Source organism: Haliotis cracherodii, unplaced genomic scaffold (genome assembly GCF_022045235.1).
Source record: "Haliotis cracherodii isolate W230 unplaced genomic scaffold, xgHalCrac1.p SCAF_4, whole genome shotgun sequence".
In the NCBI taxonomy this organism is placed as follows: Eukaryota; Metazoa; Mollusca; class Gastropoda; order Lepetellida; family Haliotidae; genus Haliotis; species Haliotis cracherodii.
Window position 1 is genome coordinate 58292310 of NW_027266297.1, and position 17312 is coordinate 58309621.

A 17312-nucleotide genomic window follows, 5' to 3' on the forward strand; every position below is an offset into this window, starting at 1 on the left:
TGTAAGAAGTGATGTAAGCAGGGTGATTGTAAGAAGTGATGTAAGCAGGGTGATTGTAAGAAGTGATGTAAGCAGGGTGATTGTAAGAAGTGATGTAAGCAGGGTGATTTTAAGAAGTGATGTAAGCAGGGTGATTGTAAGAAGTGCTGTAAGCAGGGTGATTGTAAGAAGTGCTGTAAGCAGGGTGATTGTAAGAAGTGCTGTAAGCAGGGTGATTGTAAGAAGTGCTGTAAGCAGGGTGATTGTAAGAAGTGCTGTAAGCAGGGTGATTGTAAGAAGTGCTGTAAGCAGGGTGATTGTAAGAAGTGCTGTAAGCAGGGTGATTGGAAGAAGTGCTGTAAGCAGGGTGATTGTAAGAAGTGATGTAAGCAGGGTGATTGTAAGAAGTGCTGTAAGCAGGGTGATTGTAAGAAGTGCTGTAAGCAGGGTGATTGTAAGAAGTGATGTAAGCAGGGTGATTGTAAGAAGTGCTGTAAGCAGGGTGATTGGAAGAAGTGCTGTAAGCAGGGTGATTGTAAGAAGTGATGTAAGCAGGGTGATTGTTAGAAGTGATGTAAGCAGGGTGATTGTAAGAAGTGATGTAAGCAGGGTGATTGTTAGAAGTGATGTAAGCAGGGTGATTGTAAGAAGTGCTGTAAGCAGGGTGATTGTAAGAAGTGATGTAAGCAGGGTGATTGTAAGAAGTGCTGTAAGCAGGGTGATTGTAAGAAGTGATGTAAGCAGGGTGATTGTAAGAAGTGCTGTAAGCAGGGTGATTGTAAGAAGTGCTGTAAGCAGGGTGATTGTAAGAAGTGATGTAAGCAGGGTGATTGTAAGAAGTGCTGTAAGCAGGGTGATTGTAAGAAGTGATGTAAGCAGGGTGTTTGTAAGAAGTGCTGTAAGCAGGGTGATTGTAAGAAGTGATGTAAGCAGGGTGATTGTAAGAAGTGATGTAAGCAGGGTGATTGTTAGAAGTGATGTAAGCAGGGTGATTGGAAGAAGTGCTGTAAGCAGGGTGATTGTAAGAAGTGATGTAAGCAGGGTGATTGTTAGAAGTGATGTAAGCAGGGTGATTTAAGAAGTGATGTAAGCAGGGTGATTGTTAGAAGTGATGTAAGCAGGGTGATTGTTAGAAGTGATGTAAGCAGGGTGATTGTAAGAAGTGCTGTAAGCAGGGTGATTGTAAGAAGTGATGTAAGCAGGGTGATTGTAAGAAGTGATGTAAGCAGGGTGATTGTAAGAAGTGCTGTAAGCAGGGTGATTGTAAGAAGTGATGTAAGCAGGGTGTTTGTAAGAAGTGATGTAAGCAGGGTGATTGTAAGAAGTGATGTAAGCAGGGTGTTTGTAAGAAGTGCTGTAAGCAGGGTGATTGCAAGAAGTTATGTGAGCAGGGTGATTGCAAGAAGATGACCCCGGCAGGATGACTGCAAGAAGACACCGGCAGGGCGATTCCAAGAATTGACGCTAGAAGGATGATTGCAGAAGACACGGGCAGGATGATTGCAAGAAAAAGACGCTTGTAATCAGGGTGATTGCAAGAAGATGACACTAACAGGATGACTGCACGATGATGACGCAAGTCGAATGAATGCAAGATGACAATCAGGTGATGACGATATCAGGCTGAATATGACATCGACGGGTTTACCAATATCACAGCAGGAGACACCAAGAAAGAGCTTCACAGATCGTACCATTTTGGGGGATCGAACCTGGGTTGTGTAGAGTGAATACTTTAACCAGGGGGCTACGCACACCTCGGTCAGTGTGATGACGACTACGGGAATAGGCTTGACTGATAGAAGGCACTGGACATCAATAGTCAGAGAACGTTGGCTCCATAACAAACACCACTGTCTGTGTCAGACAATCAGCACGTATGTCAGGAAATTCGTTTTGCCTTAATCATAAACGATGAACGATCCGGTCTGATATAACTGCATGTTCCGGTGTAAGTGTGAGTCATGTTGGAAATAACGCCATTATGTACACATACGAGGCAACACGCTGCCGCTGAGCAGGGGACGAGGCGAATTCAAATATTCTTGTGTTTCATCGCAGCCCGACGCTAATATTAATTGCCAACCCTGATTAGTATTCTCAGCTGCTAATTTCACATGACCCACCAACTTTACAGTGTGTTCCATGAAGAGGTGCACGCTTTCGTGATGCTCACAGTCAGGTTATTGAAACCCGTGAAGATTCGGGTTAGAATAGGTCTTCAGAAACCCATGCTTTCCCTAAGAGGCGAATATGCCTGTCGTAAGAGGCGACTAACGGGATCGGGTGGTCAGGCTCACCGACTTGGTTGATGCATGCCATCGTATCCCAATTGCTCGATGCTCATGATGTCAATCACTGGATTGTCTGGTCCAGACTCGATTATTTACAGACCGTCGTCATATAGCTGTGCGGCGTTAAACAACAAACAAACAAACAAACAAAAAGGTTACTGAAATATTATTTGGACAGATACAAATAAAGTTGTTTTGAAAAGTATAAGAAACAAGACATTTGTTTATTCAAGTTTATACATACACATCGGATCGTCAGCTACGCACCGCCACCGTTGTGTAGTGGACAGGGTCTCCCCGCGCAGAGCGGAAGGTCGGAGGTTTGATTTCTTCGTCGCGTCATACGAAAAGACCTTACAAGATGGTACTTGTTGTTACCCTGCCTGACGTTGGACAGAAGTTACCAAACCACATAGTTTGCTCGGATGTCCACTAATATGTAACGGCCCTTTCAATTTAATCATCATTCTGTTTGTCATACCATAAACACAGATTTATCCTCCAAAACTGGCCTCCACGGGATGTATATCGCTATTGTGATTTCATATAGGTTACCATGACGTCACAATCAAATCACTACCGGGACTGCACATAATTAAGCCCCTCGTTATTTTGCCCATGGGCCTAAAGACGGAAACACAAAAGGCTTTTAAGCCCATGGGCTTAAATTAAATTAAAAAGTTGATTGATCTTCCGTTCCGGCTATTCTTCAACATGTGTTGTAGTACGCTTCTGTATAGCCAATTTTCACCAAATTTTGCATCTTAAGCGCAGTTTGAGGTTTCCACTTTTACAAGGCACGTTGGACCCTTAATGCAGGTGATATTCTAGATATTTAGTGTGACATTCTAAACGCATATGGCAAACAGGCATAACTGCGATATTTCATTACAAGTGGGATATTCATTCTTCCTATCCTGTTTTCGACCTTTTTCGTTTTTAAGCCTTGAGCTTAAATTTGGGTTAAATGTTACTCAATTTAAATGTGCAAAATCCGTAATCAAGCCCATGGCTTAAAACGTGCCGTCCCGGCAATCCCTCAGCTACTGAAGCTGGTTAGCAGTACTTTTTACACTCACTGAGACCGCTTGTGACTGTTTACAAACTGAAAAAGTTGGATAATAAGATATGGCTTATTAACGGAAAGTCACCCACGTGTCTTTTTATATCAAATGTTAAAAGAGAGAGGCGGGGGGGGGGGGGGGGGGGGGGGGGGGGGGGGAGAGAGACGTCAGACAGAGAGAGGAGGACGAGAGAGAGAGAAAGACAGAAGTCAGAGAGAGAGAGGGGGGGGGGGGGGGGGAAGCAAGAAAACATGGTAATCACGTGTGTACAAACGCTTTTATATCATGATTACCTTGATGAAACTGTAAATGCACCTGCATCGCTGTCATTGAATGCTTACAATCCCATGAGTAAGAACAGTACACGTGGCACTGAGTCCATTCAAACCTCTTAAACGTTATGCCTATACGGTTGCGTGCAATTGGTGTGCTTGAACCGCAGTTGTATAAAACGTTGTTGGCGTTTTGGTGTACATCGCCTTACAGTCAAGCCTGGGATCGGTACAACAGACCGGCAACACCTTGCAGCGAACGACCACGTTCAAGACGTCCACGGTCACGTCAAGATAATCCTATCCGTCCAGTTCACCTGCGAAATCGGTTTCAGACTGCAACTTTGACAGCCCGTAGAGACCTATCCCTGGCTTACGTCCGATAAGTGCAAGGACTACGTGAGGAATCGATTACGAACGAGTGGGTGAGTGAGTTGGGCTTAACGCCGCTTTTAACACTATTCCAGTTATATCACGGCGTGTCAGCTTAATGTGGGAGGAAAGCCCAAAGTGATGCAGGACTCAGGCGTTTACCACTTCGGTGAAACCCACGAGCACGGGTATGGTGCTGACAAACCTAGAAACATAATCTGGGCGAACCGGGATTCGAACCCACAATCATAGGTTTCTGGTGTGCCCAAGGGACGCAACTCCGCACAGCGAATCGCGGCGCCTTAGACGACTAGGCCACCTGTGCCCCCGATTACGAACGATCGACTACGACGTTCAGCTGGACGTCAAATTTTGCCGCCACGGCATCGAACAGCACGCATGGCATGGTCAAAACAACGTCTGAGGTACGAGGACAGGGACCACTTGCACAAAGCGATCTTAGCGCTACGACTATCGTAAGCCCATGTTAAAGTATGGGAGTTACGATCATCTTTGCGCTAAGATCGCTTTGTGCAAGTGGACCTGGTGGTTAGTCCTCTTCACAGAGAAGTCTGTAGGTTTAATCTTGACAGCGGTGATGGGCGTCAGCGTGTTTATCGACGTCGGATGTAACGTCACGCAGATGCGTGTATTGTTCAACGTTCTGACATCGGTAATGGGAACATAGGGTATTGGGAGACATTGTCACTGATAATTGTTTGTTTGTTTGTTTGTTTAACGCTGCACTCAGCAACATTCCTGCTATATGATGGCGGTCTGTAAGTAATCGAGTCTGAACCAGACAATCCAGTGATTGACATCTCGATCTACGCAATAGGGATACGATGACATGCATCAACCAAGTCAGCGAGCCTGACAACTCGATCCCGTTAGTCGCCTCTCGCCTGTTTCTGCAAGCGTGGGTTGCTGAAGACCTATTCTAATCCGGATCTTCACGGATCACTGCTAATGGAATGGTGGTCATATCGATACTGATACTGCAACTGAGCATCGATCCACGCAATTGGGAAACGATGACATGCATCAACCAAGTCAGCGATCCTGACCACCCGATCCCGTTAGTCGCCTTTTACGACAGGCATAGTCGCCTTTTACGGCAAGCATGGGTTGCTGAAGACCTTTTCTACCCCGGAATCTTCACGGGTCGATATTACGAGATATGACATTAAGTACATGCATGTGTGCTAGATAGATATGCTAACCGTTGACTGCAGATGTTCTGATTTTTTTAAAGAGTTGTGAATATGAACTTATCTTTTGTCTGTGCAACGAATAATGCCATATGTCTCTCTATGGTCGGGTACAAGAAAATACCGTATTTTACAAAATATACGACCTTCCAAACTTTTACGTAAAACATGTCCGTACACATAAACTATATCACGATATGATCTAAAAGAGGACATTTACTATATATTCTTCAGAAGGTTTATAGTTTTATATTTCAAAGATAAAAAGAAAACATTCTTAATTCGCGGAAAAGAATAATATTAGAGCCAGACATTTCAACCCTTCATAGCTTCAAATTCATAGCTTTATTTTCTCATATTACGAATCACTTTCATATTGTGTAAGAACATATCATTATATATTCTCATCTTCTGTGTAATAATTGAACGAATACTCAGAGATTTCGCGCCATATAAAAAGTTTACATGTCCCCTCCCGGAAGTAAAATAGCGGGCCTATTCGGTATGGTACAACCCGCCCTTCCTCAAACGACAAGCTGACATTTTGTTCAACTCGAACAATTTCTCTTCCGAAATTCCACTTAACGGAAATTTTTGACATCATAACAATATATATACACCTCACCAACACATGAACGTCAGGTTTGTGTTAACTTGTTTGATATCTGACACCAACATACACCAATGCATAATGTTATGCCGTGGTCTATACCGGTTCATCTAATCGAAATCATCAATGCGCACCTGACCTCTCGCGAGAATGTTTGTGACGTTTGTGAGAAGGGTCGTCAGTCTTACTTCCTTGTTCAAATTATGACAACCACTGTAGGTTCAAACTTTATCAAAGTGGAGTTTCGTTCAAGGTAAGGTGATATTAGCCACGGATATTACAATGTGACATTTTGTCTCACATTTTAACACTTAATGTCGAATCATATGGTGTTTTATCCGCATGGGACATCGGGCTTTAGGGAATTTCGACTGACTGAGTGCCATGCCCCATGATCAGGTTTGATAGATGGGGAACTATTTTGAGGTGAAGACAACTATTTATGTTTGTTTATTTTACAAGGTGTGTTTGTTGTATTGCTGGGAAATTTGTTCAGAAATGTAGATGTCTACAGTATTTCTGCTGTGACAATCCGTGTGACCATTGAAGCAGAGAGCCCAGCCCTTCTCCAGCCTGGCGGAGTTCGTTCCCCGTGTCAGGCAAAACAGACAGGTGAATCTTTCGCAACAGGGACGGTCGTCGCTGAAGTTGCTCGAATATCTGTTTATCTCTACCGGTGTTATAGTCAGACAAACAAACAAACAAACAACCTCATAAATTAGCCACTGTTACAGCTTCGTCGTAATTATGAAGATAAGCATTGATGCAACGACCAGATAACGATTTATACCCAGGGCCTATAATATTTTAATGCGTATGTTTATCATGTTTCTTATTCATGTTCATTCATATTTCTACATGATTGATAATGTTAAATTTCAATCACCAAATCTTTTTCTTTATGATGGAAGCTTGTTGAGTTCAGTAAATATATTTGGTTGACAAAGTAAATGGATAACTTGTTTGATAGGTGTGCCGTTACAAGTAACAGTGATTTTTTATTCCACTGGTTCTCAATCATGCGCTTCGCTTAGGACCGGAAGTGCTAGTTTTAGAACGTTCATCGGTCGCAACAGTGACATTGGTCCGTGGGTTCCCCACATTGGTTTTTGGCATTGCATGCTATATCAAGTCGAACTTCAGCCATCCATAGTCCTTTTACCAAATGCATCCATGCACACTGGCGTGCGCAGAAGTAATAAACTTAAAAATCTTGAAACTCAATTTTGTCCAATATTTTACAAGACTGTGCCTCAGTGTTGGATCGGTAAACTGATGACTGCTAGAACCTAAACCACGTTTGGGGAAGACAGTACAGTAAAAGGACTTCGACAACTGCTGAAGACGGATGGAAACTACAGTTATGGAACAGAGTGTAGACACCCTTAAAGGCAAAGCCGATGAACAAAGTGATGTCGAAGATGAGAAACGCAAGAGGATATTGACTGAAAAGGGACAAATTCTTTATGAATCGACCAGACAAGAGCTCAGTATTAAACTTGAAACATTATGGAAAGATGTTCAACTTCAAATTGACAATAGCAATGCATGTTATGGTGACCTCATATTATTAAGAATTTGTGAGAAAGAGCTAACCAAATCCTTTGCTGAGTTTCAAGAACTTGCAAATGAACTTGCTGCTTATTTGTCCAGGACAGGTACAGAAGAGAGTAAGCAAGATTTAGATTCTCACAATCTGAAAGTGTACAGCTTGAGGTTATCAGTGGACAGTGCTGCTAAACACGTTGACAGCTGTATTCAAGAAGCATTGGAAAAGTTCTCACATCGGACTAGCAAAACGAAATCGGAGAGTAAGTCAAAAGGATCTGATTCTCATTCGTCAACAGGTAGTTCACTCCTTGCTAAAACACTTGCAAAGGCTGAAGCTGCAAAGGCAGCTGTTGAGTTTGCAGTAAAAGAGGCAGACATTCTTAGGCAGCAAGCATTGATTGACGAACAACAGCAAGTAACCGCAGCTCAGGCCATAAGGAAGAAAGCTGAACTCCAAGCAGAGTGCAAACTCTTACAGCAACGAAAGGAAGCTGCACAAGCTGAGGCAGAAGTTAACGCTTTACGTGCCACCTCAGTTTCGAGTGATGTACAGAAGTCAAGTATTCAGTTACCTGCTGAAAATTCACAGGAACGGACACGAGTGTATGTATCACAGCTTAGACAAATGTCACAAGATCAGAACAATCGGACACAACGTGACCGTGCTGGTGCAGAGTCACTGCTTGATCGTCAAGCTAGTACTAGACCAAGGAATAGACCACTTGACCCAAATGCTCCAGTTTTTCAGTCAGCTGCACCATTTGTAAGTACTCAAGAGTGTCAAGCTGAAGACTTTTCACACTTTCTTTTAAAGAAAGATTTGCTGCTGTCTAGACTGCGATATTACAATGACCAGCCAGAATCATACAGTATTTGGAAGTATGCATTTCAGAGTGTGATGGGCGAATTGAGAGTAACACACATGGAGGAACTGGACTTATTAGTAAAATGGTTGGGTCCAGAATCAACAAAACACGCCCTAAGTCTAAGAGCATCTAATGCTCAGGACCCCCAGAAGGGACTTGAAAGATTGTGGCAAAGACTTGATGAGCGATATGGGTCACCTGAGATGGTGGAAGCATCTCTTAAATCTAGGTTGACCAACTTTCCGAAGTTGACAAACAGAGATAACAAGAGACTTTATGAACTTGCAGATTTACTTTGTGAGATAGAATCAGTAAAGAGCTGTGAGAAGTATAGCTCAATGCTTGCTTACTTTGATTCATCCACAGGGGTGAATCCGATTGTACACAAGTTGCCGTATTCTCTACAAGAAAGATGGACGACTCAAGCATTCAGGTATAAAGAACGCCACAGTGTCTCTTTTCCACCTTTCGCAATTTTTGTCGAGTTTGTGCAGGAGTCAAGCAAGGTCAGAAATGATCCGAGTTTTGTGTATGAGTCAGGCCAGAGTGTTTCACTCCAGAAAGAAAAACCCTACCTGACACAGAAAACAATAAAGCCTGCGATCTCGTCAAGGAAGACAGAAGTTCAACAGTCGCAGAAAGAAAATAGTACAGAAGAAGTAGCTTTGTGCCCCTTGCACAAGACGAAACATTCTTTAAATGAATGCAAGGCTTTTCGAGAAAAAACTATTGAAGAGAGGAAGGAGTTTATCAAAAGACATCGACTTTGCTACAGATGTTGCATGGCAACAACACACATTGCCAGGATGTGTAAACAGCCAGGAAAATGTTCTGTGTGCAATGACCCTAGACATGCAACAGCCCTGCACATAGACTATCCTCCCCCTGTCCAGAGTGATAGACTGATGGATGACAATAGCGGGGAGAAGGATCAGACAATAGTTAAAGGTGGGATAAGAGATCCTGTTTCCTCCAAATGTACACAGATATGTGGGGAAGCATTCAGTGGTAAATCTTGTGCCAAAACAGTCCTGGTGAATGTGTATCCAAAGGGCCAACCTGAATTATCAGTGAAGATGTATTCGTTACTTGATGACCAAAGTAACTCAAGCTTGGCACGATCAAAGTTCTTTGAGATATTCAACATTGACAGTGATAAAGTGCGTTATACACTTTCCTCATGTGCAGGTGTAGTGGAGACTTCAGGAAGGAGAGGCAGTGGTTTTGTAGTTGAATCAGTAGACAGCGGGGTCAGTTTTGATCTTCCAACGGTCATAGAGTGCAATTCAGTTCCTAATCAGAGGGATGAGATACCCACCCCTGATGTAGCTTTGCATTATCCGCACCTCGTCGACATTGCAGATAACATTCCCCCAGTTGATGAATCTGCTGACATTCTATTGCTCATTGGTAGAGACTTGATTCAGGCACACCATGTCTATGACCACCGCATTGGACAAGGCAAAACCCCATATGCTCAAAAGCTACCTTTAGGTTGGGTGATCATTGGTGAAAGTTGCATAGGCAAGGTGCACGAACCTGACATTGTGAATGTTAAGAAGACATACCTCTTGAAAAATGGACGCACGTCTCTTTTCAAGCCGTGTCCGAACTCGTTTGATCTGAAAATAAATATTTCACAGGATATTCTGTCGCCTGAAGAGATGTTAGGAAGGACAGTATTTGAGGTCACCAAAAATGATGACAAACCTGGATTATCTGTCGAAGATCACGAATTTCTTCAAATCATGGACCAGGAAATGTATAGAGGCACAAGTGGAAACTGGGTCGCACCACTTCCCTTCAAGTCCCCAAGACCACTCCTTCCTAACAACAAACCTCAGGCTATCAAACGAGCCAACACATTGGACGGTAGTATCACAAAGGATGCAGTGAAAAAGAAACATATGCTGGATTTCATGGAAAAGATATTTGAAAACAAGCATGCAGAAATTGCCCCTCCTCTAAAATCCGGAGAAGAATGTTGGTATCTACCATTATTTGGCGTATATCACCCCAAAAAACCGAATCAAGTGCGAGTCGTATTTGATTCCTCGGCTCAGTACAACGGAGTGTCATTAAACAACGTTCTGTTGCAAGGACCAGATATGACAAATAGTTTGCTGGACATTCTTATCCGATTCAGAAAACATGATGTGGCAGTAATGGGAGACATCCAGCAGATGTTTTACTGCTTTCAAGTCCGAGAGGAACATCGAAATTACCTCAGATTTTTGTGGTACAAAGACAATGACCCCAACAGAGAGCTGATCGAATACCGAATGACGGTGCATGTGTTTGGAAACAGCCCATCTCCAGCTATTGCCACTTATTGGCTTCGAAAAACAGTAGAAACTGGAAAAAATACTTTTGGAGAAGATGTTGAACAGTTTGTCAAGAAAGATTTCTATGTTGATGACGGACTCACGTCTACGCCAAATGCAGACCAGGCTGTAGATCTTGTGAAGAGAACACAGCAAACCTTGCAAGAGTTTGGAAACCTAAGACTTCACAAAATTACATCCAACAGCTCACAAGTTGTGGAAGCATTCCAATCTGAGGATCTTGCTAAAGATTTCAAAGACTTGAACTTTGAGGAAAACACATTCCCTTTACAGCGTAGCCTGGGGATGTCCTGGGATGTGAAATCTGACACATTTACATTTAGAGTGTCAGATGAGGCAAAACCTTACACTAAACGTGGAGTGCTCTCAACCATCAATAGCCTGTATGACCCAATGGGTTTCGTCGCCCCTGTAATTATCAAAGGAAAGATTCTCCTCAGGGAGCTCATATCACAGAAATTGGAATGGGATGACATGTTGCCCGAGGAACTTCGACAGGAATGGGAGAACTGGAGAGATTCTTTGAGGTTACTCGAGCAGTTACAGATTCCTCGGAAGTTCTTGCCGATGTCTCTTCAAAAATATGAGAAGAAAGAAGTATGTGTATACTGTGATGCATCCGAAAAGGCTATTGCGGCTGTAGCTTATCTGATGGCGGGTGAGAAGACTGGAAAAAGACAGATGGGATTTTTGTTAGGCAAGACGAAGGTCGCTCCGACCCATGGACACACCATTCCTCGTTTGGAATTGAGCGCAGCCGTGCTAGGGGTAGAAATTGGGAATTTTGTGTGTGAGTGCTTAAACATTCCATTGACATCTGTCAATTATTTCACAGACAGCAGAATTGTACTTGGGTATATTTCTAACAAGACCAGAAGATTTTCTGTTTATGTATCCAATAGAGTAGCCAAAATCAGAAAATTGTCATCTTCACAACAGTGGAATTATGTTGCAACAGATTTAAATCCCTCAGATTGTGCAACAAGATCAATTTCAGCCAACTTAGTTGGAAACAGTTCATGGCTTCAAGGTCCGTCTCAACTCCCTGAGAAAGATCAACACACAGAGTTTAGCGAAGACGAGGAAAATAGCACAGAACTGTTGACAGAAGTGACCTCATGTGTTACCAGTGTTGTACACAAACATGAAAAGCTAGATTCTCACAGATATGAGAAATTCTCAAACTGGAAGAAACTTGTTGAAGCCATAGCACGTCTTCGTCAATTGGTGAGGAATCACAACTGGAAAACGAAACGTGAATCAAAACATGTGTGCACAGGTATTGTTGGCAGCCACGCTTACATGGCCTCTGAACATTTTATCATTCAACGAGTTCAGCATGAAGTCTATGCAACAGAGATAGACTGCATCAGATCCAAATCTCCTTTGCCGAAGGATAGTTCAATAAGGACATTGAATCCAGTGATTGATGAGGAAGGTATGCTGAGAGTAGGTGGACGTCTCGGTCAAGCAGATTTGAGTACTGGTCACAAACATCCTCTTATTATCCCTGGTCATCATCACATTGCCACTCTCCTCGTTCGCCATTATCATGAACAAGTTAAACATCAGGGCCGACACTTTTCTGAAGGAGCTGTAAGAGCTGCAGGTCTATGGGTTACAAGTGGAAAACGTTTGATCAATTCTTTGATCTACAAATGTGTGAAATGTCGGAAACTACGTGGTCGAGAAGCCCAGCAGAAGATGGCCAATCTGCCAGTTGACCGCCTGACACAGAGTCCACCTTTCACGTATGTCGGAGTTGACACCTTCGGCCCCTGGAATGTTGTCACACGGCGCACAAGAGGAGGTCAAGCAAACAGTAAGAGATGGGCATTACTGTTTGCTTGCCTTGTTGTGAGAGCAATTCACATTGAAGTTATTGAAGAACTGAGCACCTCTGCTTTTATCAACGCTCTGAGGCGCTTCACATCTATCAGAGGTAGAGTAAAAGAATTCCGGTCAGATCGCGGAACCAACTTCATTGGCGCAGCAGGCATTCTCAATGTACATGTTATCAATGTTGAGGACGAGCAGATTCAGAGCTTTTTGAGTGAAAACAAAACCAGTTGGATTTTCAATCCTCCACATTCATCGCATATGGGTGGAGTTTGGGAACGAATGATCGGCATTTCACGAAGAATTCTCGACTCCATGCTCACTGATGTGTCATCGAAAAACTTTACACATGAAGTGTTGACAACATTAATGGCTGAGGTTTGTGCAATTGTGAATGCACGACCAATCGTACCTATCTCATCAGACCCAGAATCGCCAGGCATACTGACACCCTCTACTCTGTTGACTCTGAAAACTGAACATGTAGAGGAAATGGTGTCAGACTTTCAGATAAAAGACTTATATAAGTCACAATGGAGACAAGTACAGTCCCTTGCTGATCAGTTCTGGGGAAAGTGGAAGAATGAATATCTTCATACCTTGCAGCGTAGACACAAATGGTTTTCAGATGAACCTAATGTCTCACAAGACGATGTTGTTCTTTTAAAGGAAAAGAATACTGCAAGAAATGAATGGCCTATTGGTGTAATAGAGAAGGCTATTCCAAGTACAGATGGCAAAGTGCGAAAGGCTGTTGTCCGTGTTATCCGTGAGAAATCGGCAACAACATATACACGTCCAATCTCAGAGATGGTGGTGCTGCTGTCTGCAGAGAAGTCAAACAAATGACTTTATGAACATTGTATTGTTTTGCTTAACGTACTCAAGTGTCTATTGTGTTATTCATGCATAATTGTATGTGTGATATATTTGTAATATATCAAGCGGGGAGTGTGCCGTTACAAGTAACAGTGATTTTTTATTCCACTGGTTCTCAATCATGCGCTTCGCTTAGGACCGGAAGTGCTAGTTTTAGAACGTTCGTCGGTCGCAACAGTGACATTGGTCCGTGGGTTCCCCACATTGGTTTTTGGCATTGCATGCTATATCAAGTCGAACTTCAGCCATCCATAGTCCTTTTACCAAATGCATCCATGCACACTGGCGTGCGCAGAAGTAATAAACTTAAAAATCTTGAAACTCAATTTTGTCCAATATTTTACAAGACTGTGCCTCAGTGTTGGATCGGTAAACTGATGACTGCTAGAACCTAAACCACGTTTGGGGAAGACAGTACAATAGGCATAACTTAGAAGTTGGCGGATGACAAGATAGACACAATTTTTTATGGATAACAACTTCTTTAATACTGTAAAAAGAGACATTTCGGTATAGATCCTTATACCGTTCGTTGTCAAGCAAGACAACGGTATAAGGATCTATATCGAAACGTCGATTAAAGAAGTTGTTATCCATAAAAAATTGTGTCTATCTTGAAAGTAAACGGAGCTATCGATAAGTGGAAAGGCAAGCAAAGGCATTTAAGACAAGGGATCAGATTGTACGATTTGTGCACACCATTTCAAGATTTGTTTGCAACATTCTTTTCGTGCTAGGTTGCAGGCTCACATATTTGCTCACTATCTCAATTTTTTCATGAATCAGTTTGATAATTCCTGATCATGCTGATAAGAACGTGTTCATTGTATTTAGGCTATCTGAAGTGTTGACATTGGTAACAAGTGATATGGTTATTTGGGTTTTGTATCTGATATATTATTGTGAATTAGTGATAAGCATCCAAGAATTCCAACACACATTTTCATAATGAAATACTGTGCAGAATGAATACATTTCAACAAAAATTGTGGAAATAAATTTTACTGTTGAACATTATGGAGAATGTTCACCCCATATTCCCCCATCACCTCAAAATAAACGTGCAACAAATTCATAAAAACAAATTCATTGCAAGTCTGATGTGTAATCAGGCCAATTATTTCCTTGTATGACAAAAAGAGAGAAGGTTATTTCTTTCTTTTTCCTTTTGTATCATTGCCTAGCGATTGAGTCACAGCAATCAATGTAACCATAGATTGTCAGTGGTTTGGGTGAACAAATGATCAAAATTGATCAATCATGAAGACTTACAACACAGGGTTAGAATTTAGGGCTGGGACGGGTAACTCGGGTACCCGAGTCGGGTGGGTACTGAGTAGGACCTGGGTACAGGACTACACGGACCTGTGGTTAGTCCCGTGATATATTGTTTAATGATAAAAATTATCTAGAACTCTATGGTTACACTACAAGTCACTAATGTTCGCATTTCTTTCTGACTATGCACCCATTCCTTCTGTTTTTTCATATTGTTGAATAAAGATCTAACTTAATTCGACTTCAATGTATGAATGACCAGATTGTTTAATACATGTATCCCAGTACGTTTTGCCAGGGCTATGCTAAAAATGTTCCCAGTCAGACATATTGAGACATCTCCTGAGACCTACAGTGGGTACCCGGGTAGGGTCGGGTAATAGGGGGGTGGGTACCCGGGTAGTAAATTTGGACTCGTCCCAGCCCTATTAGAAGTTATTATTAGTCTGCTAGTCCAGGACCATTAACATTCAGTAAGAACTAGTCACATTTCAGTGGTCTTGACTGACAATTCTTGTTACTTAAAGTAAAATGTTTTGAAGATTTGTTTTATGTATTGTTTGACCAGTGACCCTGTGGTATTGTATTTAAAAAAACCAAGTGATAAGACTAAGAACACAAATATTTATAGCAGGTTAACTTTGTACACATGGTCAATACCTTACAAACAAACCCAAAATATGTCATGTGTGTTTTAATTCTGAAAAAAGTTTACAGAAATATTTCACAGCAATCAGTCTTTGGACCCCCTAGGGACCAATTGCCAGTCATAAGAGGCGACTAAATTGGGAATACATTGCACACCTGGGTTAGGCTTGGTTCCGAGCAACCTATGCTGCTTGTAGGTGACGAGATAGATTGGGTGGTCAGGCTTAGTGACGTAGTTGATGGCATGTCAACGTACCCCCAACAGTGAAATGATGATCATTATATCAGTCACTGGATTGTGTAGTCCAGACTCAATTATTGACAGGCTGTTGTCATATAGCTGGAATATTGCATTATCAATCAGCGGTAGAAACTAACGGTTTTCGCCCACTAGTCCTTATAATGATAAGATATAGAAAACCCTTAGAATTGCAAATTTCTACTAGTCATTATGATACTTTAACTATTGGGTAGTTTGGCTAGGACTACAGGACTAGTGCCAATTTCTACCGCTGTCAATATATTGATTAATGGTATAGATCTGAAATATACACCTGTGCAGATTCAAATGCATCTTTCACAATTTTTTCAACAGCTCAAAATTTTCTGAATAAAGAGATTATGTTTTAGAAAACCTAAATATTTATTGAAATCGTTCTCTAAGATCTTATGAGATAAGAACTGGCATGACTGATGTCTTTGGTATTATATTCAACCATGTCATCTCTGTTCAGTGACATTGATTTCTGTTCAAGTCATGACGTGTGCACCCTCGTATGATAGTTGTGTTACCCCAGAAGGGCAGTTTGTTGTGTCACAGTTTACAGACAACTCTATTCTTGTTCGCTTCTTTATTACGACTTTGAAACCCAAAGTGATCTATCTATCCCATCCATCCATCCATCCATCCATCCATCCATCCATCCATCCATCCATCCATCTGTGCAGTCCAGCGATAGAAACTAACAGTTTTACTCTACTAGTCTTTATAATGATAACATATGGCAAAATCCTAAAAAATGGCAAATTTTTACTTGTCCTTCTGATACCTTCTCTATAATTTGGCAGTTTGGCAAGGACTAAAGGACTAGTGCCAATTTCTAACAAACAAACATACTTTACACGAAGTACTTGATCTGAATATCTCTGTGTGATAGTGTTTGTGTGTCTTTCTCTCTGTATCTCCTCTAGACGTCAGGGATGAGGCAGATAGTGACGTGGGAGATGGACATCTATGCAGTGGCTCCATCCCAGAAGTCTACATGTTACCATGGCTACAGATGAAGCCATCAATAACTGTTTTAACCTATGGTTGTTCGTCCATTAGGAGATATAACTGCTGTGGGTATTAAATGAGATACCATCAATATATTCTCACAGGTCGAGGTAACAGAGATATGCAGTTTATGTCTGAGGAAAGATGGTGCAGTCATTGGTTAATGACTTGCAACTTTAGTTAAACTTTCTTAAATCAGTGAAATCACTTGAGAAAGCACTGATATAACATCCTAAATAAACCCCTATGTATGATTAATGTCTGTACCATTTGTTTGTCGTTTAACGCCACACTCAGCAAATATTATTCCAGCTATATGATAGCGGTCTGTAAATAATTGAGTCTGGACCAGACAATCCAGTGATTGACTTCATGAGCATCGATCTGCGCAATTGATATAGGATGACATGCATCAACCAAGTCAGTGATCCCTACCTCTCGATCCTGTTAGTTGTCTCTTATGACAGGCATAGTTGCCTGTTAAGACAAGCATAAATTGCTGAATACCAATTCTAACCCAGAACTTCACAGGTATAATGTCAGTACCAAGTTTCAGTCCTAGATAAATCTCTGTGTATGATCAAGAGTAAGAGATACACAGGTTGGAATTCCAGAGGATGATGATTGATCTCTCCAGGCAAAGAAACTGCTCCACATTACATAGTAAATGGATTTGGGTGGGAGTTCACTGACACACCTTCAGAATGAAGCAGCCGATTAAAGTGCAAAGGTCAAGGTTACAGTTTGATTGATGAGGATAAAGCACACAATGTGTCAACAGTGGAAGATAAGTTTTATTAGTTGATAATGTTTTTGGTTATCCCATAT

The 17312-nt window shown here is 41.8% G+C and overlaps 2 protein-coding genes across 2 annotated transcripts in view; both read left to right on the forward strand.

The window, feature by feature from the left end:
• The first annotated feature begins 5968 nt into the window (after positions 1–5968).
• LOC139480331 (proto-oncogene tyrosine-protein kinase Src-like) overlaps positions 5969–17312 on the forward strand; it is a 62403-nt gene continuing 51059 nt past the window's right edge. The window contains exon 1 of the mRNA XM_071263393.1: positions 5969–6055. The gene's annotated coding sequence lies outside the window, so the exon portion shown is untranslated. The remainder of the gene's footprint in view (positions 6056–17312) is intronic.
• On the forward strand, positions 7166–13252 carry LOC139479525 (uncharacterized). The gene has a single exon (XM_071262369.1). It carries the CDS (start codon positions 7166–7168, stop codon positions 13250–13252), a length of 6087 nt encoding a protein of 2028 aa, XP_071118470.1.

Excerpts from the sequence above, each read along its gene's own strand:
- LOC139479525 (XM_071262369.1), top strand. The coding sequence starts at position 7,166 with ATGGAACAGAGTGTAGACACCCTTAAAGGCAAAGCCGATGAACAAAGT.